The 22841-nt window shown below is 43.1% G+C and overlaps 2 protein-coding genes across 3 annotated transcripts in view; one reads left to right on the forward strand and one right to left on the reverse strand.

The window, feature by feature from the left end:
- Positions 1-10445, forward strand: part of si:dkey-92j12.5 (multiple PDZ domain protein) — a 49340-nt gene extending 38895 nt beyond the window's left edge. The window contains exons 37-45 of one of the 2 annotated variants that reach the window (XM_065959112.1): positions 2434-2581; positions 2675-2746; positions 2962-3058; positions 3219-3262; positions 3521-3643; positions 4757-4861; positions 5386-5489; positions 6353-6476; positions 8296-10445. In XM_065959112.1, the coding sequence (XP_065815184.1) occupies positions 2434-2581; positions 2675-2746; positions 2962-3058; positions 3219-3262; positions 3521-3643; positions 4757-4861; positions 5386-5489; positions 6353-6476; positions 8296-8442 (964 nt within the window). In that variant the 3' untranslated portion in view covers positions 8443-10445. Of the gene's footprint in view, positions 1-2433; positions 2582-2674; positions 2747-2934; positions 3059-3218; positions 3263-3520; positions 3644-4756; positions 4862-5385; positions 5490-6352; positions 6477-8295 lie in introns of both variants that reach the window. The other variant, XM_065959119.1, reaches the window with a different exon arrangement.
- A 5376-nt stretch (positions 10446-15821) lies between these two features.
- On the reverse strand, positions 15822-22711 carry tyrp1b (tyrosinase-related protein 1b). The gene is made up of 9 exons (XM_029279630.2): positions 22592-22711; positions 21367-21725; positions 21035-21143; positions 19430-19643; positions 18435-18639; positions 16953-17120; positions 16483-16662; positions 16244-16390; positions 15822-16140 (listed from the first exon to the last, which is right to left on the reverse strand). The coding sequence occupies exons 1-9, from the start codon at positions 22603-22605 to the stop codon at positions 15935-15937; spliced, it is 1602 nt and encodes a 533-aa protein (XP_029135463.2). The 5' UTR covers positions 22606-22711; the 3' UTR covers positions 15822-15934.
- Between the last annotated feature and the right edge of the window lie 130 nt (positions 22712-22841).

Consider the following 22841-nt stretch of genomic DNA (forward strand, 5'->3'; position numbering starts at 1 on the left):
AATGATACTTAATACTTTTTTCCACTTATTTGTTGATATCAACAAACATCTTGGATGTCTGCATCATCTATTTTACATCATGCGCTCAGGGTTCCCACTCGTTCTCGAAAACCTAGAAAACAGTTGACTAATTTTCCAGTAGTGGAAAACACGTGGAAAATGACAGAAAAAGTCAAATGTCCTGTAAAATTACTCCAACACTCTCCTACAGAGTTGGTAATTTTCACCTCCACATGTTAATAAAAGTATCTATTAGTTACATAATCCACAACGCAGATTGAGTCGAATTCTGTAGATAATGTAATGGCTCCGCCTCCCCCTCGTGTCAAAAGTGGATATTTATTTACAATTTAGTTGAGAGGATGGAGCGAAAAAAACACTGAGAGTGAATTGTGGCAAAAACTATCAGGTAGACTTGTGTTTTCTCCTCAGTTTGAGGTCAACACATTAACAGTAGTTAGTTAACGTTGTTAATGGCGTGCTAGCTTGCACTGAATTTCTCTCTCTAGTCTGTCTTTCTTACTAGGACTGTGTTTTGCTATGACTTTGTGCCTGACAAAAGTGAGAGTGAAATACAACTATTTCATACGTTTGATAAATGCCAATTGGCAATATTTATAAACTGCAAATCGGGAAAGTTAACTGCCTCACGTGAAAAAAAAAAAGGTTCATTTGCACAATAAATAGGTACCCAACTGTGAGAGTCAAACACGGGCTGAATACTGGCTAACCTTTTACTTTGCTAGCATTGTCTCTTCACATGCAAAACTGCGTTGTTACGGGTAAAAAATGGACCATAACATGATGTTAAATGTTTAACCTTTGAAGCAGTAGCTCACAGTGGGTGTGATTAGCCTTGTTAAAGACTACACTTTAACCCCCCTCCTTCTTTGTCTGACAGGGAAACTTCACACTGTGGGGGACATACAGTATGAGATACAGCAACCCAGGGAGATTTCAGGGGCCTGACAATTTCTAAAACATTTTCAGGAGTGCATGTGTGAAAACGGCTTCACTGTGACAGAAATTCACATGGAAGTCTATTGCAATTAAATGATGCACTGATGGAGTTCTTTTACAGTTTTTGTACTGTATCATTGACTCATCAGAGATTATCGACAGTATCAAAGTATCAGAGAATACAAAGAGAAATAAATGAAGCGTTCTGTAGAATCAAAGGTGTAGAACACACACTCACACTCGTGCACCCATGACCACATCACCCCCCTCTTTCATCATCTCAACTGGCTCCTCAACCCCCAGCATATCCACTTCAAACGTCTTATTATCACCTACACAGCCCTCCACAACCTGGCTCCCCCCTACCTGTCTTAACTCACTTACACCCGCACTCTCAGGTCTGCTGATGCAAACCTCCTGTCTCCCCCCCTGCACCACCAACCATCGGTCCTGGGGGGACGGGGCCTTATCCCAATGCTGCCTCCAACCCCTGGAACTCCCTCCTAAAAAACATGACAGACTCCCCCCTCACTCCCCACCTTCAAAAAATCCCTAAAGAACTCCTCTCTTCAACATCTCCTACAACCGCTAACAAACTCTGTTCTCATCCTCCTTCTCTTCTTTGTATTGTTCTCATTGTTTTGTTTCGTTGTTCTTCTTCGTTAATATGCTTTTTTTTTGATCCAGCAGATGTCGCCCTTGAGCACCAGCATGAAACCAAAACAACTCACGCTGCATTGTTGTGTTAGCATGCTAATGCTAGCGATCTTTATTATGCTGGTATCTTCACACTGCATGTAAATTTACCTGAAATGAGCGTGATCTAGAAACACAGTTAAGCAGTGAGTACAGTATGTTATTCTTCTTTTCTCTAGTCCCTCAATTAAACAACTTTTATACTCGAGGGGAGGAGTCAGCCGGCCGTCCGGGCGATGTAAACAAAGTGAAGATAGGACTCTGAAAACTCTGAAAGCATCACAGACAGTGGGACTCGGGTGTTACACCCATTGTAGACAGTCATGACTCACAGAGTTATTTTCAGAGGATATACTTGATTTATATTATATTTAAGTGTGAAAAATCGCATATAAAGCCTTTAAGCATCTTTGAGTGTACAGAATAGCCCTATGTACGTAAGTCTAATGTAAAAACAGCTGTAGACTTCCTTTAACAAGTATTACATGAGGAAAGTGTCCTCTGTCTCCAGGCGGTTAGAGGTCAGTGAGTGGGTAGCAACAGGGATCATTATTGTAAAAAAATTCCTTTACTTCCTCCTGTAATCACCGTGAAGGTCGGAGTATCGGGCAACAGGGTCACCCTGCCAGGAAGACATGTGAGGCATTATATATAAAGAGTTGTCACGCAGCTTCATACATTTGCACAATCAAGTGTGACGCTAACATACACAGGTCACATAATTCCCCCTCCAAGCATGGAGACGACTCAGCTTCTGACCTCTGTTTCTTCCAACAGTAATGACACGGGCATCTTTGTGTCAGATGTCATCAGAGGAGGCGTAGCGGATTCAGATGGCAGGTTGTTGCTAGGTGACCAGATTCTGTCAATCAATGGCGAGGATGTACGTGCGGCATCACAGGAACATGCACAGAAGCTACTACAGGTATGACAGGTTTCAAGTTTACTCACGCAAAAAAGTGTTTGTGTAAAGTTTGGATTGTGGATTCATCTCGTGTTTGATGGGTTTTGTTCTCAGAGCTGCAGCGGAGCGGTTCACCTGGAGGTGGCTCGCTTTAAAGCCGGACTGCAGTACGCACAGCGGAGTCAGGTAAAGAGCTTCCAATGATTCTCTGAGTCTGACCCACGAGGCTGCTAAATGTACCCTTTTTTTTCAACCTTTTTCTCCGTTGACTTTTATATTATTTTCAATAAATCTGCTAAATTATTTTACATACAGTGTGCAGTTTGTCTTCTTTTCTTCTGCATAACCTCAGCTATAGTACTTTCTGACCTCAGGACTACTTTAAGTTGTGTTTTATCCAGAGCGAAGACTCCGACTGTTCCACCCTGACCCCCTCGAGTGGATGCGACACTTTTCTCGGCCACCAGAGGGAGACAGACAACAGAGCTGGGAGCTGCTGTGAGTCGACTCATGACCAGACATTATGATGCTTAGAAATACTTGAAAAATGGGACTCGAGTTACAGACATTTTAGGATTCTATTTTTAGTGAAAAAAAAAGAATGCTGTTCACATCTTGAAGCTTATTTTGTAAAATGCCTGTATTTTCCCTCTGACAGCATTTCAAGACTGCTCCGGCGTCAGAAAAGTCATAATAAAAAAGGTAAGGTATAAAAAGCTTAAAAAAAGAGACTTTTTTATAAGTGTGCCATATTTCTAAAGACACTGACTTACTGTATTGTGATATGTGTTTTCAGAAAGTCCTTAAAGCTACTTTTCCCTCATTTATAAAATCTTTAAAAAAAAAGACGACTGAAAGCTCCTCACCCATTCAGACCCCCAGACTAACACGATATCAGGTGCACATCCTGCCATGTGATTCGTCGATGTTGTCCGTAATGTTTGTGTGATATCCCCACAGGGTCCGTGTGACTCTCTGGGCATCAGTGTAGCAGGAGGAGTGGGTAGTCCCCATGACAACGTACATCTTTTCATCGCTACCATGGATACCAATGGACTGGCTGCCGAATCACAGCAACTGCAGGTGGGGAGAGCTGATATGTGAGGCCAGACGTGTTAATGTCATCATCACATTGTAAAGACTGACCACATGTCTGAGGGGGAAAAGTCAATCTTTGCAAGATCGATCATCCACTTAAGGGCTTGATACAAAAGAAACAGTTGGAGCAAATCAAAAACTGGTAAATGGACTTGAGCTTGTGTAGCGCTTTTCTAGTCTTCTGATTACTCAAAGTGCTTTTACACCTCAGGTCACACCTACACATTCACACACTGATGGTAGAGGCTGCTGTGTAAAGTGAGCATCAGAAAGAATTAATCACATTCATACACATTTATACGCCGACGAAGCAGGGAGAGCAACTTCTGGGTTAAGTGTCTTACCCACACATCGGACATGTTGCTGCAGGAGCTGGAGCTCCCTCTGTTTTCCGACCTTATCTAGTGTCCCATGTCTGTAATAAAAGGCATGAAAAGAAAAAATTAAATACTTCTAAAGTGAGTTTGTATGATGTACCCGGGGGGGGAGGCTCAGTGCTCTTTAAAGAGGACGTATTCGCCCCCTTTTCCACCTTTTCAAACAGTCCCCTGTGGTCTAAATGAAACATCTGTGCTGTGCTTTGGTCAAAATATAACATGAATCAAGCACCAGAGGAGGTTTGTGACCCTGTATAAACCAGCGCTCTCAGAACGCTCCGTTTTGGTGTGTGTGTCTCTTTAAATGCAATGACCCCTCCCCCCTGAGTTTTCCTGGTAGACATCACTCCTTCGCTAGGGAGAATAAAAATGGCAGACCTGCTCAAACATTTTGTTCTAGGCTGGGGGTGGAGTCCATGGGTGGAGATATCAGGAGAGGGGAGGGTATTATTATTTTTTTACCAGAATCCCACTGTGACATCACAAGGAGAGCACATTTGAAACGGAGCATTTTTCTCTGTGATGTAAGACTTATGCAGACCACAAACAAAGGACTGGATGGGTTTATCTCACATTTTGTGGGTTAGTAGACTCTGAGGTTACCCAAATATATGTTCAAAAACACTGTACAAGTCGATTTTTCACAATTTGTCCCCTTTAAATCAACCACAGGTCTGCAAAAATATAGCAGTTCAGTTCAGTGTGTGTGTTTGTCAATCAGACTGGAGACCGGATCCTCAGCATCAACGGTGTCTCCACGGAGGGAATGACTCACGTCCAGGCCGGAGTCCTGCTGAAGAACGCCACCGGGACCATTAGCCTGCAGGTGATGTCACTGGGGGCGACACGTTGCAGTTTATCTTTAGTGGCTGTGAGGCTTTCAGTTACCATGATGTCAGCAAGTTTTTGAGTTCTGCGCTGTCACAGAAAGGCAGTAATCACCATATCCTGCCTCCTCCTCCTCCTCGTCTCCCTGGTACTTTTATAAAACTCGCAAGGACATCATTTTTACAGAAATGCAGCTTAGACATTATGTGTTTAACTTTTCTATTTTTTTTTTTTTGCATGTGAACAGTACAGCGGTAATTTGTGGCAAACACATTTTAACGAGCCTCTGGGAAGATTTTGGCTGTAACAGAAATTTGTTACAAACTCGATGTCAGTTGGTCTGACGAGTACATTTGTGTAAAAATAAAAAAACAATTTTCTGTATTTACAATTTGCAAGCATGACACAGATATTACAGGAGTAGGAGTTTAAAAATGTGTTTTTGTATTCCCACAATAACACACGTTTATCATTGTGTGCGTGTCTCTGTGTGTGTGTGCATGTGTGTGTGTGTGTCTAAAGGTGGCAGCAGGTTCTGGTGAGTGCAGCACAAAGGAGCGCAATGATGTGCATGCCCGGTCGTCAGGCCAGCCCAGCAGCCTGCCCTGCTCCCACAACAATCTGTGGTAAGAATCCGTTTCCTGACAGTCTCCTGCTGTCGTTCCCTTCGGTTCCCTCCTAGTTTATTCACTGAATCAGGAGAAAGGCAGACTTAATAAGTCTCCTCGACAATAATGAGGAAGTGCAGCCACTGTGTGAGTAGACATGGGACAGTGGGACAGTGGGCCAAAATAAGCTCTGGTTGGTGTTTTTGTTTTTTGTGTGTGCATGTGTTTCTATTTGTATTTTGATGTATTTTCTATTTATTTATTTTTTTAGCTAAAGTTACCTGAGGCCAAATGTCTTTTGTTTAATTCTAATGTGAAAATATTTTTTCTGTTTTGGAAAACTTATGAAACTAAAAGAAACATTTGAAGAAGCTGTGAAATTTCTTATTCTAATAACTGACATTAAAATCCACTTTTAATTTGAAATAACCTTTATTACACACCTGTGTTAAATACTTGATTCTGATTGGCCAATTACGCATATCAACAACCTGCTCACTATACATTAAACCTTACATAACTTCAGATAACTTATTCTAACTCTGCATCATTTTTCATCCAAGAAACATCTTTATCAGACTTACCTCTGTTCAACTTTTTATGTGAAAAAAACTCAACTCAATCCAGCCCCAAGGTTAAGAAACAGTTTTTAATATTGCACTCATGTTCTGAGAGTCGAAACAATTCTTCATTCCTCGTATTAAACCACAGAGCACATTAGCTATTCTCCTTCCTGTTCCAACCTTTTGTATCTATCCTGCTGAGATGAGACACACACACACACACATAAAGGTATTTCAGTGTGGAAGAAGTAAAAAGACTCCCTACGCACCAGCGAGCCCACTAACTCACCTGCATGCTTTTACGTTGTATTTCCACAGCGCTCGCATGTATAAGACCGTCACTCTGGAGAGGGGATCCTCAGGCCTCGGCTTCAGCATCGTCGGCGGGTTCGGCAGCCCGCACGGCGACCTGCCCATCTACATCAAAACTATCTTCAACAAGGTGAGGGAACTTTGTCCAGGGGGGGGGAACATCTTTAACAAGGATCCTGGGATTTAACAAATCTAATCTCAGCACAGCATCAGTTCAACTGCAGTGTGTGTGTGGATTCATATCATGAGACAAGAACACACAAGTTGGAAGACATAACTATGAGCTGCAAAATGCTCAAGGGTTTTTTCAACACCTTAGTTGAAAAAAGTAAATAAAGTGTAGAAACTGTCTTAAGCAGTTTTCACATTTGCACTCCGGAGAACTTCTTGAAACTTTCTGGCAGACTGGCCCTGAAACTTTCCTGACTTTTTTTTGTTCGCACATGCACCTCTCAGCAGGAGACTGTTCCTGTTGAACAGAAGAGGCAATAGGGGAGACTTGACGTATAAAGAACAGTGCACAGAAGAACGTACTGGTGCACAGAAAATTTAGTGAAGTTGTTTCATGTCGCAGGATCTAATCAGAATCAGAATCAGAAATACTTAATTAATTATTAATCGCAGAGGGAAATTCGATCGTTACAGTTGCTCCAAAATATACAGTATAGCAGTAGAAATATAGTAATAAAAATATGAATCAAATAGAATATGAATGTAAGTAAGATATCAAAAATAGGTACAAGAAATATTTACACGAATAAGAGTCAGATGGAATATGTACACACATATTCAAGATTATTGCACGGTTTGTTTCAATATTGCACTTTGTTATCATGGACATATTATTCATTATTATTATATTGCAGTTTTAATAAATAATGAGTTATGGTGGAGGTTACAGTTTTTCATTTATTTTATTCTATTTTTATTTTCTATTTTTTCATTTATTTTGTATTTTTTATTTTTTATTTTTTATTTTTTATTTTTATTTTATAGTCCAGGGTCAGACGAAGTGTTTGTCACTCAAAGGGAGGAGTTATACAGTTTGATGGCCACAGGCAGGAATGACCAGGAATGTGCTCCTGAAATCCTCACTACCCCCTCCTGCTCACTCACAATGAATTTTCTTGAATATTTCCCTGCTCTGTTCTCACAACAGTCCCGGCTTTGCACGGAAAAATTTACCAGAGGTGAAAATAAGACCAGATTCAGCTGTTTGTGTTCACACATTCAACTTCAGGAAGTTCTCAGGAGTTTTATTCAAGTGTGAAAGCACTATTGGGTTTTTTCCCTTTAAATATCCTGTAATGGGGTGCTTAGTCCTCCAAGCGGGTGGCCCAGGTTCAAATCCCACCTGTGGCTCCTTTCCCGCATGTCATTCCCCACTCTCTCTCTCTCTCTCCCTGATGTCCTATCGCTCCATGAAAGGCACAAAAAAGCCCCAAAAATTAATCTTTAAATATCCTGTAATTTTCTGGGTGAGCTGCAAGTGTCAACAGGTAAAAGTCAGGAAAATCCACTGCGGGGGAGCGTGCAAGAGTGATGACCTTTATGACATGCGACCAGTGAGCAACTGGTGCGATCATCATGCATGTAATACTCCTTCATACTCTTTTCTGCTCACCAGTATGTTCTTTTGCCACATTGTTGATACTGTGAATGCATCCAGTAACACATAGCTTTGATATAAAGGTAAAAACAGTCATTGTAGCATTTGGATATCTTTTCAATTTAACAGTGGCAGCATCCTTTTTACCTGATATCCTTCCTCCAGAGCGACTCTCTCATCCGACACGCTGTGAGGGACATGTATGAATTAACAACTTTGTGAAATGTCCAGAAATGTTCAGGAGTGCGTGTAGGAAAACAGCAACTGTTGCTTTAATTGTACAAACAGCGTGTGATCTCTGCTCTGCACATGCTGACTGTCTGGTCTTTGTACTCTACAGGGGGCGGCCGTGGAGGACGGCAGGCTGAAACGTGGAGATCAGATCATCGCTGTGAACGGACACCGTCTGGAGGGTGTGACGCACGCCGAGGCTGTGGACACCCTGAAGAAAACCAAGGGAACTGTAGTCCTAACTGTACTCTCCTGAGAGACAACCCTAAAAGTTGTGTCTGCTGTCATTACGTCTCTTCAAAGTCTTAGCTGCCTTTGGGTCAACCTGCTCCGCACAACTCTAAAAAGGACAACGTTGATGGTTAAAGTTTTGTGTAAAGGAGTAGATGCTATATGTGTTAATGTTTTTATTATTGGGAAGCTACCTCTATCTGCAAACACAGCCTGGGTGTGTTCACACACACACACACACAAACAGTATTCCTAATATGAACCCATAGGCTGTTAAATAAATGTGATGTATGAAGTGAATCTCCATATCACAACCCTTTAATCATACACCAATAAATCACCATCATTAACCTCTGAATATGCCGACCATAGAAACACCTCTGAAGACACAATGTCACTTTTTCACTTCAGTCAGAGTTAACTACTCGGATAAACCAAAAATGATCAGAATCAAAATCAGAATTGCCAAGTACATTTACACTGTATACACTATGGTCGGCGTGTCAGTGATGTCACCTGTTGTTTTTTGAGGAGGAGTTTTGAAGCTCACAGTGGTGGGCGCTAATTGGAAATGCTATTTCGACTTAATTTTTGATCAATCTAGCTAGATGCAAATAAAGAGGCGGAGCTGAGGCGGAGCTGAGGCGGGCTTTAGGCCTCGTGGTGAACAGCACACCTGCCTGTCAGTCAAATCAGCCAAGCCCCTGATTATGTAAACCGTAAAATCCGGTGTATCAGACGCCCTTTTAATACCTATATTTCATCTAAATAGTTGGCTGTGTCGTATACACCTGTGCGACCAATTTACCAGAATAACATGCTGACACATTACCGAGAGTGCACACTGCACGTGAGGCGACTCGACTGAAGTGTCATCCCCATTTCATTGTGGATTGCGAGCTGTGCTGGGACACACAGCGACACAGACCAGGCTGGCTGCGCCATTTCCTAGCATCTTTTCTCACTCCATCGTGCATTTAAAGCAAACGGTGACATATTATCCAGTAAGTAAAACTTGTGGAGCGCTCTTTTGATCGAAACACTCCTTTATTGAAGTCAACGAGCGACCAGCGGAGTCGGGCAGCGTACCGAGCTGACGGTGCTTCACAACTGTCCCCACAGGCTGAGAGCTAGCAGGAGTGCAAACTTCACAAAGTGAAAACAGACGGTAGTAAATGAGCGATACAGCTGTACACAAACTGCACGTTGTAGATATCCCTGAACACAATAGACATCATCAAGTAGACAGTTAAAACCTTTTTTTTTTCTTCTGGGTAACCTACATACCAGAGCGACTTATATTCCAGTCTTTACAGTAACTCTTAGCCTTAATCAAATCATATAAAATAAAATTCACCCCCTGTGGAGTGTGAACTAATAAAAAAAAATGAGCTACTCAGAACAACAGTTGTTATTTTTTTAACCAGGCTGTAACGTGTTTATTCTGCTGTCATAATGGGCATTTCAAGAAGGGTGTGATGGGGACTTCCAGAGGCTGCCTCAAGTGGACACTGGAGGGTCTGCAGTTTTGCCCAAAACATGCCAAGTGCTTCTGCCAATCTTTTGTATGGCATCGAGTTTTTGGAACATTTGCTTTGAAAGATTATGTAACTCTCATTACTCTCATATTCTTCTGTTTTCATGGTTAGTAAATGATAATCAGCGGTGATGACCACCTTATGTTAAAGCAGGTTGTTACATCCGTTAATAGCAGCTGCTCATTACAGTCACTGTAGCGACTGATTTATTATCTATCGGTTTTCATTCTCTTTAGTTTAAAATGATGTATTTGTAGAACTTCAAATAAGTATTGTTAAAGTGTTACATGCAGTCTTTACCTAGAAGACTTCTCATAACGGTTTTATATTCATTTATTTATACTGTTTTCCTCAGTTATTTATTTCATTTGTGTCAGTATTCTGTAGTCCTAAGAAGAACCACACCTGCTTGTTTGGTGTTGTGTAATGATGTATAACTGTATGTACTGTCAGTGATCTTATTAAACGTCCAATTTGGTAGAGTTTTCTATACAGAAACTTTTAGCTCCAGACTCCTATGATTCATCCTCCGCACATAAAGCCGGCGTGAAAACCAGCAGTGACCTTAAATATGGTCGTGTTTGAATGCGGGATAACAACAGACCCAGAAATCCTTCTTGTACTGTGTTGCTTCTTGATGTCTCTCTGGAATAGCACTTAAAAGGATTAGCCAGTGGATATCACATTGTTTGACTTTCAAAGCCCACAGTTGCAGCTCCCCCCCCCCCCCAAAAAAAAAAAGAATTGGAGAAAAATGTGAGATTCCTGAACTGTTAAGCAAGGACTTCTGTGCCTGCAGTTATACTTTTAAGGATAGATGCAAGAATTTATTTTTGCATATTTTTGCATCTATAGTTCCAAACCAGTGAGCTGATTTTTTTTTTTTTTTTGCCTTGAAGATGTTTTATAGTCATGGTTGTGCTCTTTGTCTCTCGCTCTGCTCGCCCGCTCGCTCTTTTCTCTCTGTCTTTGTCAAACATGAATACATTTACGGGATCACTCAGGTTTAGTCAAGGTGGCAGGATGAAGTGGGCGTCTTATAGTATATCATGGAATGACAGGACGGCGATAAATCCCAGCCTGGGAATTAAAGAGTGACAACAAGACAGAAACGGAGAGGAGGATTAGTTTAGAGGAGTAAATCATCGCAAAGAGAGAGAGAGAGACAGAGAGAGCTGAAGAAAGACGGCAAAAGTGGGAACAATGATGTGTTCAACCTGCAGGAGAATGCAGTGAGAGTGTACACCTGGGTCTTGTTTTTTGTTTTTTTTGTCTTTTCAAAATGCACAGTACTCTCACTTTTAATTACTGGATTTTCCTGGTGACAACTTGACAAACAATAGATTTGCACACAAATGTCTCATTTATGAAAATAGGAGGCATCTAGGGAGATCCTGTCTGGAGCCTCCGCGTTAATCAAAGCCATCTGTTCACATTGCAAGCTTTATTGAAACCCTGCCATCACATACCGGTTTATCCCTCTCCAGATGAACGACTGCCTCGCAGACAGGCTGCCATGACGGCAGTTTTTAAGAGAGTTGGTGTGCATTTAACCAGAGTGTTACCTACAGTATGAATGTTTAGTCCATTCCAAACAAGCATTAGAGTTTTATTCTTCACAATAACAGAACCATTTGACATGTTTTTTATGCTTTATTTGATCTTGGATTTCCACACAGCTCTTGTGGGAGTAGATAAATTGATGTGCCTTTTTTTTTTCCTCTCTTGTATTTAAGCAAGGAAACTGATCTGCTGGTTTTCACAACCTCCCCTCAAACATTTATGAGAACTATCAGAGAACCGGCGAGCCTCAGAGAACCTGACCTTCTCTGTGTCCACACAGCCCGTTCTTTTTTCCTTCTCAAGTAAAAAGCAGGGCCCTGGGGTGCTGGTGATGCAGTGGTTAGTGCGCGCTCACTTTCTCGCTCTATCCACGGTCCTATCTCTCCAATAAAGGCAAAAAAATGCTCAAAAAATAAATTTAAGTCTACTGTGGACACAACACTGTCTTGCATTTTCTGCAGGTGAAAGCCAGATTATTGGAGCACACTTGATATGAAAAGCACAAACTATTCTCTCTAGGGAGCGTAACAATGGCCAAATGATTGTTCTGTCCATATTAATATATCCGCAGGATTCCCCTCTGCTGTCAGTGTAGCCTGCTGGTACAGGGAGAACAGTCATCTGATGGTGGATCCAAAAAAAAAAACCCTTCTTCCTCCCCATCCACTCCCTTGAGATTCTTTTTCAAGGTACCAGCCTGCCATGCAAAAAAATGTCAATCCTAAGTAAATCAGCCCAGTGCTGAGTCTTATAAAATCCTGCTTTTCTTCAAGCAAGTTAAAAATATTCCTGCAGTGAGATAAAGCCGCCACTACACTGTGGTTTGAGAAACAACCGTCATTTTAAATGTCACGTCACCACTGAGAAAATGAGCAGGACTGAAATTGTTTTTGGCGCAGGAGGAGAAAGCAACGCTCACAGTATACGTCTTATTCTGTGTGAAAGCCTGGAGCAAGAAATAATTAGACACAGTCGATGCTACATCATCTTTTTATGAGTTTTTAAACCACTCTAACACAAAAACCTGCTTGTCATAATAGATTTCATTGCCATGAATGCAGATGCAGAATTCTGACTTTTGTGATGTTAAAGCAAGCAGTTTGTTTTGTACTGTAGCATAGATCATACATTGTTAGGCCGGAGTCACTTCTGAAGTAAAAATGCAATCAGAAACATTAGGTGTGTCTCGTGTGCAGCTCAGATCACTTAAAGGCTTTATGTGCGATTTTTTGATCCAGCAGATGTCGCCCTTGAGCACCAGCATGAAACAAAAACAACTTGCGCTGCATTGTTGTGTTAGCATGCTAATGCTAGCGATCTTTATTATGCTGGTATCTTCACACTGCGTGTAAATTTACCTGAAATGAGCGTGATCTAGAAATACAGTTAAGCAGTGAGTACAGTATGTTATTCTTCTTTTCTTTAGTCCCTCAATTAAACAACTTTTATACACGAGGGGAGGAGTCAGCCGGCCGTCCTGGCGATGTAAACAAAGTGAAGATAGGACTCTGAAAACTCTGAAAACATCACAGACAGTGGGACTCGGGTGTTACACCCATTGTAGACAGTCATGACTCACAGAGTTATTTTCAGAGGATATACTTGATTTATATTATATTTAAGTGTGAAAAATCGCATATAAAGACTTTAACTTAACTATCTTAAGTTAGACATGGAGACCCGGTGGTGGGCGATTTCCCGTTTTTACCATCTTACAAAACTGCACAATGAACAGTAGAAATAGCAACATAAAAATGGTGCTCAATGGAGTGCACAACATGACATGATGCATTTTCCCAGGTGAGTGTTTTTTCCCTTCCACGCCTTTCACCTAATGAGCCATTTCACTGTTGCCCAATTAATGGTGAGAAAGTTGCTTTGGTTGTTTTTCTCTCATATTTTGATGTAAATCTCTTCCCAAGCCATCTTAAATAAGCCTTTTCTTATCCCTGTTACTCAGACTATCCTCTACTATCCTCTACAAGTTACAGTCTTGTCCTGCATCTGTGTTTTTACCTTATTTTAGCACTTTCTGGCGTTTTTTTCTTTTCGCCGGTGGGCGTGGCTTTTACCGGATGACGTCTTTTGCTCTCCATCGTGTTGCGCTCGCGCCAGCCTAAGCAGGAAGAAACAAACTGTGGTAAGGCAGGTTAAACACTCCCTCTCTTACTGTATGACAAGCAGCAGTGAGGCGCTTTGTTGCTGTTCGGACATGACGTCACAGGCTGAGCAAAGTCCGAAGTAAGAGGGAGGGGGGAGAAATGTTTGCTGGTTGCTTGCTCGGTCGCAAAACCACTTTGTCACTATTACTTGTGTCAAGTGTTTTGCTCATGGACTAATGTTGGGTCTCTGTAAAAAATAGCCTTTATTTCAAGGAGTACAGCCTAGACCTGCTCTGTCATGTAAAGTGTATGGATATAACATTTGTTGTGAATTGGCACTATGCCAAAAAAAAAAAAATCTAAAATGTTTTAGATGTGAGAGTATGTGAAACTTTATAGTGTTTAAAAAATATATTTCCTGTGTTTCTTTTGAAGGTTGCTTAGTTTTTTTTACCACGTTATCGCTGGAGGGCTTCAAGTTGAAGGGGTACCCAATTCAAACATAACACCAGCAAACAAAAGGACCCATCTTCATTCTTTTCTTTTTTTGGGGGGGCTTTTTATGCCTTTTTATTGGAGAGATAGAGTTGGAAATCAGGGAGGGAGAGAGAGAGAGAGAGAGTGAGTGGGGAACGAGATGCGGGAAGGAAGCCACAGGTTGGACTCAAACCTGGGCCACCGCCTCCATACACCAACCACTGGGCCACCAATACCCGGAGAAGGACTCATCTTTGAAGGTGAGTAACTTACGCTGAGAGAAGCATTGCATGATTTGACCACATTTTGAAAGAAACACTTGGTGGACACTCACATCAAACTTGTAAAAAACAACAACAACAACCTTATGATACAAAGGGGGAGGGGGGCGAACATGACCTTGATCTGATACAAAGGGGGGCGAACATGACCTTGATCTGATACAAAGGGGGAGGGGGGCGAACATGACCTTGATCTGATACAAAGGGGGAGGGGGGCGAACATGACCTTGATCTAAAGTCCTCACTAGTTGCTTTAGGCAGCTTCTCCAACACTGCCACACTATTTTTCATTAATTGAGCCAAGTGGTGACATTTTCAAAGCCATTGTTTATTTAGAGGGTTAACATTGCATTAAATCATTTCTGAAGGTGACATAAATAATGAGCGCTGTTACTTGTAAGAAGGTGAAAAGGCTCGATGATAAAGCAGTCCTCATAATCACAGGTCATGTATTCGTTGTCTTTATTTTGATGCGTCAACACTGTCCATGTCTCGCTCATTATGACATGATTGATGACCTTTCTGCAGCAGTATATTTTGGTCTTTGGTGCGTAAAATGAACCTGTTCCTATGTCACTGTGGCAGTAATGTGTTACGTCCACACGGGGGCGGTGTGTGTGTGCTGTTATCAACACTTTGACATTTGCATGTACTTGATGGGACTCATGGATGAGGAGCAGCATCGCATCCAAGTTGTTTGATTTGCTACTTGGCCTCAGGCTTTAGACGAGTGAATGTGCCCCTGCAGTACAAAAAAAAAGCGTTTTCGTCCACTTGTCTGTGGTCTGTCTGTGGAGTACAGCGAGCCTGTGACAGGAAATGAAACGACTGAGAAGAAACAAAAAATATCCAACACTGTTTGATGGTGACCGTATGTCAGGGCTATTCAACGACATTGTTTAGGGGGCCAGATTTTCAGAAAGCTAAGGACCCGGGGGTCAGACAAGAAAGCCCACCACAGCAGTTTTTTTCCATCAACAACACAAGCTTGTGATAGGCTGCGAGCACAGGACCAAAGATGTTCTATTAAACAGGAGCGCAGTGCTGTTTTTAAAACTTACTACTGTGGCAACGATGACAATCAATTTACAAATCCCCCACCCCGTTTACAAATGTATATTTTAATTGTAAATAGATCTGATGAGCAGTCCAGTCTGATGTCATCTGCGGGCCGGAGTTGGCCCCTGAGCCGCCAGTTGAACAGGCCAGCTGTACGTCTTATAGGTTAATATACTCTCCCTACACAGAAGCATCCACGACATGTTATCACTGTAGGAGTTAAATAAGTGGTACTGGAACATTCCCCTATATTGTCTGCTAAAAGCTATTTCCTCATTCTTTATAAGAGGAGCTCCTCCAGGCGGTCTTACCTCTTGACTTCTGTCTGATCTCTTTTACCTTCGGTGTTGAAAGTTGCAAAAATCAGAAAACAAACTCGGGGGGTTGAAAGCCAGTTCAACTTTATTAGAAGAAGTAGGGGAATAAAAAGAATTTAGAAAAAAAAAATAAAAAAGAATGCAGGGGTAATATTTAGGCCTGGCTAGAGCGGAGCGGATTCAGACGACAGACTGCGATTTGTCCAACCTCCGGTCGTCCTCTGAGTAGCGCCGGAAGGTCTCCCCCAGCAGTGGCTCCAGGGCCTCGGACGAGCGGTAGGAGCGGGCGCGCAGGGCACAGGCGATGATGCCGCCCACCACCGTCACCACGATCACCGCCCCAACAATGGCAATGGTGATGATCTCAGACAAAGTGAAACTAGGAGCTATGGGGTTGGAAAACAGAGAGAGAGAGAGAGAGAGAGAGAGGAAGGTCAACAGTGGTTTTTAAGTTTTTTTGGTTCTGTGGATGTTTTTTCTGATACTCACATGGCCATTCAACCTCGTAGGAGTATCCCAAGTTCGCTGGGGCAACGACAAACATTTCAGCGTTGGTAACAGGCGGCCAAAAGGGAACCATGTTGAATCTCCTATTGTGCCCAATCGGAGCGTTCTCCTCTGGATAGACTACTTGACCTGCAGGATGAGAATAAGAGATATATATAAATCTGTTCATCAGCCTGAGCTACCTTTTCTGTGTTTTGCATTTCAGCTCGACGTGTGCGGACCTGGTTGGTGCCTGCTGAGCCACTCGTCAAAGATTGCATCTGTGAACGTGTGCAGCAGGACAAAGATGGGGTCGTTGGGCGAGAGGTGAGTCTGTCCTCCTGTCCCGTTGAGGAAGAGGTGGGCTAGGTTGTGGAGGCTGCGGATCACCGGGTCATATGCGCCCTGGGGTGCGCTGTAGCCTATAAAATATAAAACACAAAACACAAAATCAAGGCCAATTTAATGACAGCTATTGGTTTACTTAAATTAGCTACAACAAATGGGATGTGGGAGCAAACCATATGTGCATGTGGGTGGAGTGTCTAGTTTCTTGCTTTGTGTTCATATCTTTGCATTTCCACAGTCTCAGCAGCTCTGTTGTGTAAGCAGCGTCCCACTGAATGTGAGTGATACTAGCACGTTGTTTTTCGGAGGATGCTCAATGTTAAGTGCTGCATTGATTCTGACCCCGTGACGCATCACTGCGGACCTTCAATAGTGTTCCTGAAGCTCTCTGAGGAGGTGGAGTAGAAAGGCGGGGTGTCAAAGGTTTTGAGCTCCAGACAGTCCAACACGTCCTTAGGCTCCGGCAGCCGCTGCACCATGGGCCGCGCCACGTTTCCAGCCGGATTCCTCCTGATGGGAGCGGTCTCTGTGCCTGAGCGATGCAGACACAAGGTCAAGGGGTCAGACCATGATATTATCTTTATTTGGAAGAAATGCGTCTAAACTCAGACATAAAGACACACAGAGATTACAGTTCAGACTCCACAGGAAAAAGAAAAAAAAAGAGGATTAGAAATGTTGTATTATTGAACGACTTTTCAATTCTACATGGAGGCCTAGACTAGTTTGATCACTCGAAAACATGACAGGTTGGCAGTATTCCTGTTTCAATAATTAACAACAAGTCAACAGTTGTGAGTGAGAGCTCTGCGGCTGAGCGGAAGCGTTTTCTCCCCCCTTTTCACTCGCCTGATCTTTTCTCTCTCTCTCTCTCTTTTTTTTTGTTCTTTATTCTCCCACGTGTACACAAACACACACATAGGCGCCGCAGCGCACAAACAGAAGGGCTACATGTCAGAGTTGCCTGTCTGTTTGAAGATTATACCCTCAGATCAAAGGAACCAGTAGACTGCTAGATTCCTGTCTTCGACAAGCACAAGCAGAAAATGAGGCAACCCTCCCCTAACCCATTTAAGGAGACGTTGCTTGTTGATGCAGGAAATACCAGGCCTGTCATGACTCTCTAAGGGGATTAATGAGACAGATCACTCACACGTTAGCTGCTCACATGTTCTACCTGTTCCCCAAAATTCCACCCCCAGCTTTGTTCTCGCTTCAACGCGATTGTTCTAAAAGAGCACCCGCCGCCTTCGTGTTTTAATAGTAACGACGCAAGAAAAGAGGATTGACATTCTTCTATTGTTCTAACAAAACGGGATAAAAAATTCAAGTTGTGTGAATTTGGGAGCAAAAGCAGCGATTTAGCGGGGTCTTAATCTTGTGCCAGTGCGGAACGAGATCCAATCCCCCCTGCAAAGCTTATTGGTAAGGTCCGGCTTAAAAATCACGGTTACACTAAGTTGCCTTATTCTACTTTTAAACTGCTCGGCCTCGCTGGGAATTAACACTTGAAACACTAATGCACGTCCTGATGCCTGCGATCGGGTCGTTTATGCAGCTGAATGAAAAAAAAAAAACAAAAAGAAGAAGATTGGAGCGTGTGCAATAGTTTGGATGCACACAGCGAGAAGTGGAGTAGTTTCAAACAAACTGTAGTAATAGCGAGCAATATCCAATGCAGCACAACAGCTGTGAGGTATTATTTATAGCAGCTTATGTTCTACATGCTCCCTTTATGAGCTCTTTGCCCTCTTTTTCCGATGCAGCTGAGACAACGCCGTATATCAAAACGGCCGCGCTCTCCGTGCAACAGTGCCGCCGTGCCTCCGTGTTTATTCCTCCTTACTGTTGCAGATGGTGCCCAAAGTGTCGTAGTCCTCCACGCTCTCGCACACCACCCTCCACTGGGAGAACAGAGAGTTGGAGCTGATGGAGTTCAGGTCGAAGGAGCTCCGGGCGCCCATCAGGTCGTCGGTGCAGATGTCGCACTCGCTGCCCCCGATGGCGAAGTTCCAGTAAGGCAGGGCGAAGGTGGGGTTCCCCAGCATGTTCTGAATACAGTGCAGGGGATGAGGGGATGAGGGGTGTTCAGGGACGGAGCGATGGAAACATGTGCATGTAAATATAAACATCAGGGGTTGCAGTATCATCTCTGTCTTCCTCTCTAGTATTCTATCGTCTTTGCTTGGATCGCTACTTTTTTTTTCCACCAGTTCTTTGAATTTGTTTTACTCTTGGGGTGCTGGTGGCACAGTGGTTAGTGCGCGCCCCATGTATGGAGGCTGTAGTCCTTCAAGCGGGCGGCCCGGGTTCGAATTCGGCCTGTGGCTCCTTTCCTGCATGTCATTCCCAACTCTCTCTCTCTCTCCCTCTCTCTCCTTAATTTCCGGCTCTATCCACTGTCCTATCTCTCCAATGAAGGCACAAAAAGCCCAAAAATAAATCTCATCTTTTCCCCCTTTTTCCTCCATTGTTCCATGATAGCTTTGCTCTGTTTCCTCAAATCCCCACACTCTTTGATTCCGCCCCTTAACCTGCATTTAACCTGGTAATTAACCCAAGGAGACCAAGATCCCTGGCCAAGAGGGCAGCAGCACAGCAGGTCGTAATAAACATTACACGATTTAGAAACTGTTTACATAATGACAATTAAAATGTGCAAATTGAAGTTATCACACAGGATAACAATTCAAACACACAGACACTATCCAATGGTCTCGCTAGTTTTTGTAATTTACGATAGCACCAAACGTCCTCCCTCAAACTTCCTCCTCTGCTTTTTCCCCTCTTCTCCTTTCGACTGTGCCCCCTCCCCCCCCCCCGCTCATGTCCTCCACTCACCTGCATGTCTTTCTCCAGTTGTAGCAGGTGGAAACGGTGCCAGGTGACAAAGCCCGGGCCCTCGTGGGAGAAGTCTATGCTTTCAAAGGTTGGCTGGTCCGGCCCCAGGTAAGTGTTGCTCACTGAGTAGTAGTGGCTCCAAACAAAATAGTTGTAAATGGAGATGTTCTCAAACTGTGGTGTGTTGCCGTCGGGGCCAAACACCTCCGGGTATCTACAGGTGAGGGGGGAGGGGGGCGGGGGGGGGGCAGAAGAGAGAACGTCACCTTGTGGTATTTACCTATTAAAAGCTTGGACAGAAATTGGGAAAAGGGCTTTTGAGTATTCTGCACCCTCAGCCTGGAATCTGTTGCAGAATGACTTAAAGCTCGAGGAGCTGGTGTCCTTAAATATTTTTAAATCTAAAATTAAAGACATGGAAGCAGATTCTATCGGATGTCGATGTTTTTAGCTCGGCTGTTTGAACAACTGATTCCCAGATATGACTCATAGACGGTTCTATTTTAATCCAAAATGTTGTGCTTTGTAAATTGTACTGTGTCTCTCTTTGTATTTCCGTCTCTAACTTTGTGTTTTTGCTGCTGCCTCTCTCGGCCAGGTCTCCCTTGGAAAAAGAGGTTTTTCATCTCAATGGGACCAACCTGGTTAAAGGTTAACAACAAAGAAAAAAGAGATCTCTATCTGCTTATCTTAACCTGTTCTCAAAGCAGAACCAGCCGTCGTAACACTCATATCAGTCGATTTAATGTGTGAGAATATATCCAACAATCTGCTAGACGCTGTGTACATTTTATATCTGCTTGCAGCTTCCTATGGGGGCGAGGCTTCAAGTATAAGGCCTCTAGCTCTGCTCTTTAAACAGGAGGATTTTTCTTTTTTTCTGAGGAGGTTAAAAGGGTTCTCCTACCTGCAGCTGAGAATTGCTTCAAAAATTAATCTACTGTAATCCTCAGCTGACTTGAAAGGAGGTTATTCACAGATTTATGTTCTGTTACTTAGAACATTATAAATCCCTTTACTCCTACCTAAACTGATCATTTGCTCCTCCGCTGGCAGCTTTAACACAAAGCTGCCATGAGAAATGTAATGATTCTACTGATATTTAAACATTTATCTATTTTAAAAACAGGACATGTGTTCACTAGGTGCAATACTTCCCAGACTTCTAAGCAGGTTTTAGAGCAAAAGAATCAGCTGCCTGTCCAACGTATTTATACAAGACCAAAGACTGGCTGTGCAAAGATCAATCTTTTATGTGAGATGGTTTCATTAAACCAGGGATTCTCAACTGGTGGGTCTGGACCCAAAAGTGGGCCGTGGAGATGTTTTCAGTGGGTTGCGAGCACAGTATCTGAAACTCTTTCTTAAACAGGTTTGTTTTGTTCAGTTTATTTCTTCCGTCGGATGTTTTGCATCGTCTGAACTACAGTCGATTGAAGCTGCAAACTGCAAAAAACAGCACAATTTTACATAAAATAATTCTGATTGGTTGAAAAGAATATCTGAAATTTGGGTCGCTGTTTTTCAGGGAGGAGTTAGTGCTGGGTCCTGAGGCTAGACGAGTTGAGAACCACTGCATTAAACGTATGAAGCTGACATGTGTACCGTCTTATTACGATGACCAGGTCGGGGTGGGTGGTCCTCTTAGCTTGGTCCAAAGCGTTCACAAAATTCTGCTTCTCGACTTGGCTCATGTCCATGATATTTTTCCGTACTGGTGCGGGTGAAACGGGGTGGAAGAAAAGAGGGGAAGGAAGTTGTAGGAGAATAAAAGGAAAAGAAGGGGAAAGAAAAACAGTATAAAAAATTAACATAGACATTTTTTTTTGCTTTCTTCTTTCTCTTGGCTGATGTTTTTTTTTTCCTTTCTGTTGAGGCCTACTGAGAATGTTCAGGTTGCCAACGCTCTAGGTAAAGACAGGGGTCCGTTCTCTTACCCACAGGGACGCTCTGGTCACAGTTCGGTCCAGTGAGCCCGTGTTTACACTTCCCACAGTCGAAGCCGCTGAAATTCCCGTTGCACTGGCACGTGCGGTTGAAAAACCTCAGCGGCCACATCTCCCTGTCGTCGCGCCCGGTGTAGGGGTACTGGGGTCCGTAGCGCATGTTGTCAGCTGATATAGCCACACACTGCCCCCTCCCTGACCTGAAGCCGCACTCGTCCCCGACCACCCCCGTGGGAGAAGGGCAGCACTGGCCGCTCCGCAGCACCTCGGGGCTCATACACACTCGGGGGAACTGGGCCAGCGTCAGCGGTGCACACAGGGTCACCACCAGGAGACCCGCTCTCCACATGCTGCACAAAACAAATGCAGAGGTGGAAGGGGGGAATACTTTAGGTACATGCGGTGTGCTTTAGATGTGAGAACAAAGTCAGAAATTAAGTACGTTGGGGATTTGAGAAACATAAAATAACTCTTGTTTTACATCCATCCGTCCATCTTTTCTAATCCACTTCTCGTGCTCAGAGTCGTAAGAGGCCTCCGTCTTTCCCGGCACACGTTTTTTTTTGCAAGACGGAGTCAATACACTGCAGACACGCACTTCAATAAAGCTCAAGTACAACTCGCTCGCTCTTGTGTTCTCTTGTTAAAGCCAATTGTCTTAACATTTTTTTTCTGAAACTTCACGTCTTACACGCCCCTGCAGGCACTTTGAGTCATTATTCATAATTCACAAAGCCATTAGCTTTCAACTCTCACAAGCTCAGAAATGCTTTCAACAATAGACGGCTCGAGATGATTTTCTTCAACCTTCTTCTTCGTCTTTTTTTTTTTCTGTGTGGCTACATTGTGCTTGTCTTTTGAAGCTTGTTGATGAGGAATGAATGAAGGAGTGAGTTATAATTTGGCAGGAGCAATTATCTTACTACAAAACAGTGATAACAACCACGCAGGGGAAAAACAAAAAAAGTGCTTTGCATATCTTCCTCAGATATTCTGAATGACTAAATGTTCTTACTCCACATTTACCCTCAGCTGATGCAACATGAGCTTTCATGTGCTGTGCATCTCCATCTGAACTTTTTCATGATTTTAATCTTCCAATAGCTTAATTATACATATTAGCATCATGTCCTTTCTTTTTTTTTTTTAAACAGCACTTGCTCTATTTTTCAGTCCATTGTGAGAAAAAAGCATCAGTGTGGTGTGTTTCCCCTACCTCTGACTGTGCATGCTGCTCCTCTGTCTGCAGATCTGTATCCCCCCAAGAGTCGGCCCTCTCCCCTCTTCTGGCTTAAATAGCTATGAAGCGCATGACCAGACCCTTGTGGAGCTTGTGTAAGCGCACACACACACACACACACACACACACACACACACAAAGACACACATGCATGAAAACATTTGGCCTTGAAGCTTTTTCTCCAACCCCCCCTTCGTTTGCCTTGTGATCATAACCCAGTGACGCC

This window comes from Labrus bergylta, chromosome 1 (genome assembly GCF_963930695.1).
Source record: "Labrus bergylta chromosome 1, fLabBer1.1, whole genome shotgun sequence".
Taxonomy (NCBI): Eukaryota; Metazoa; Chordata; class Actinopteri; order Labriformes; family Labridae; genus Labrus; species Labrus bergylta.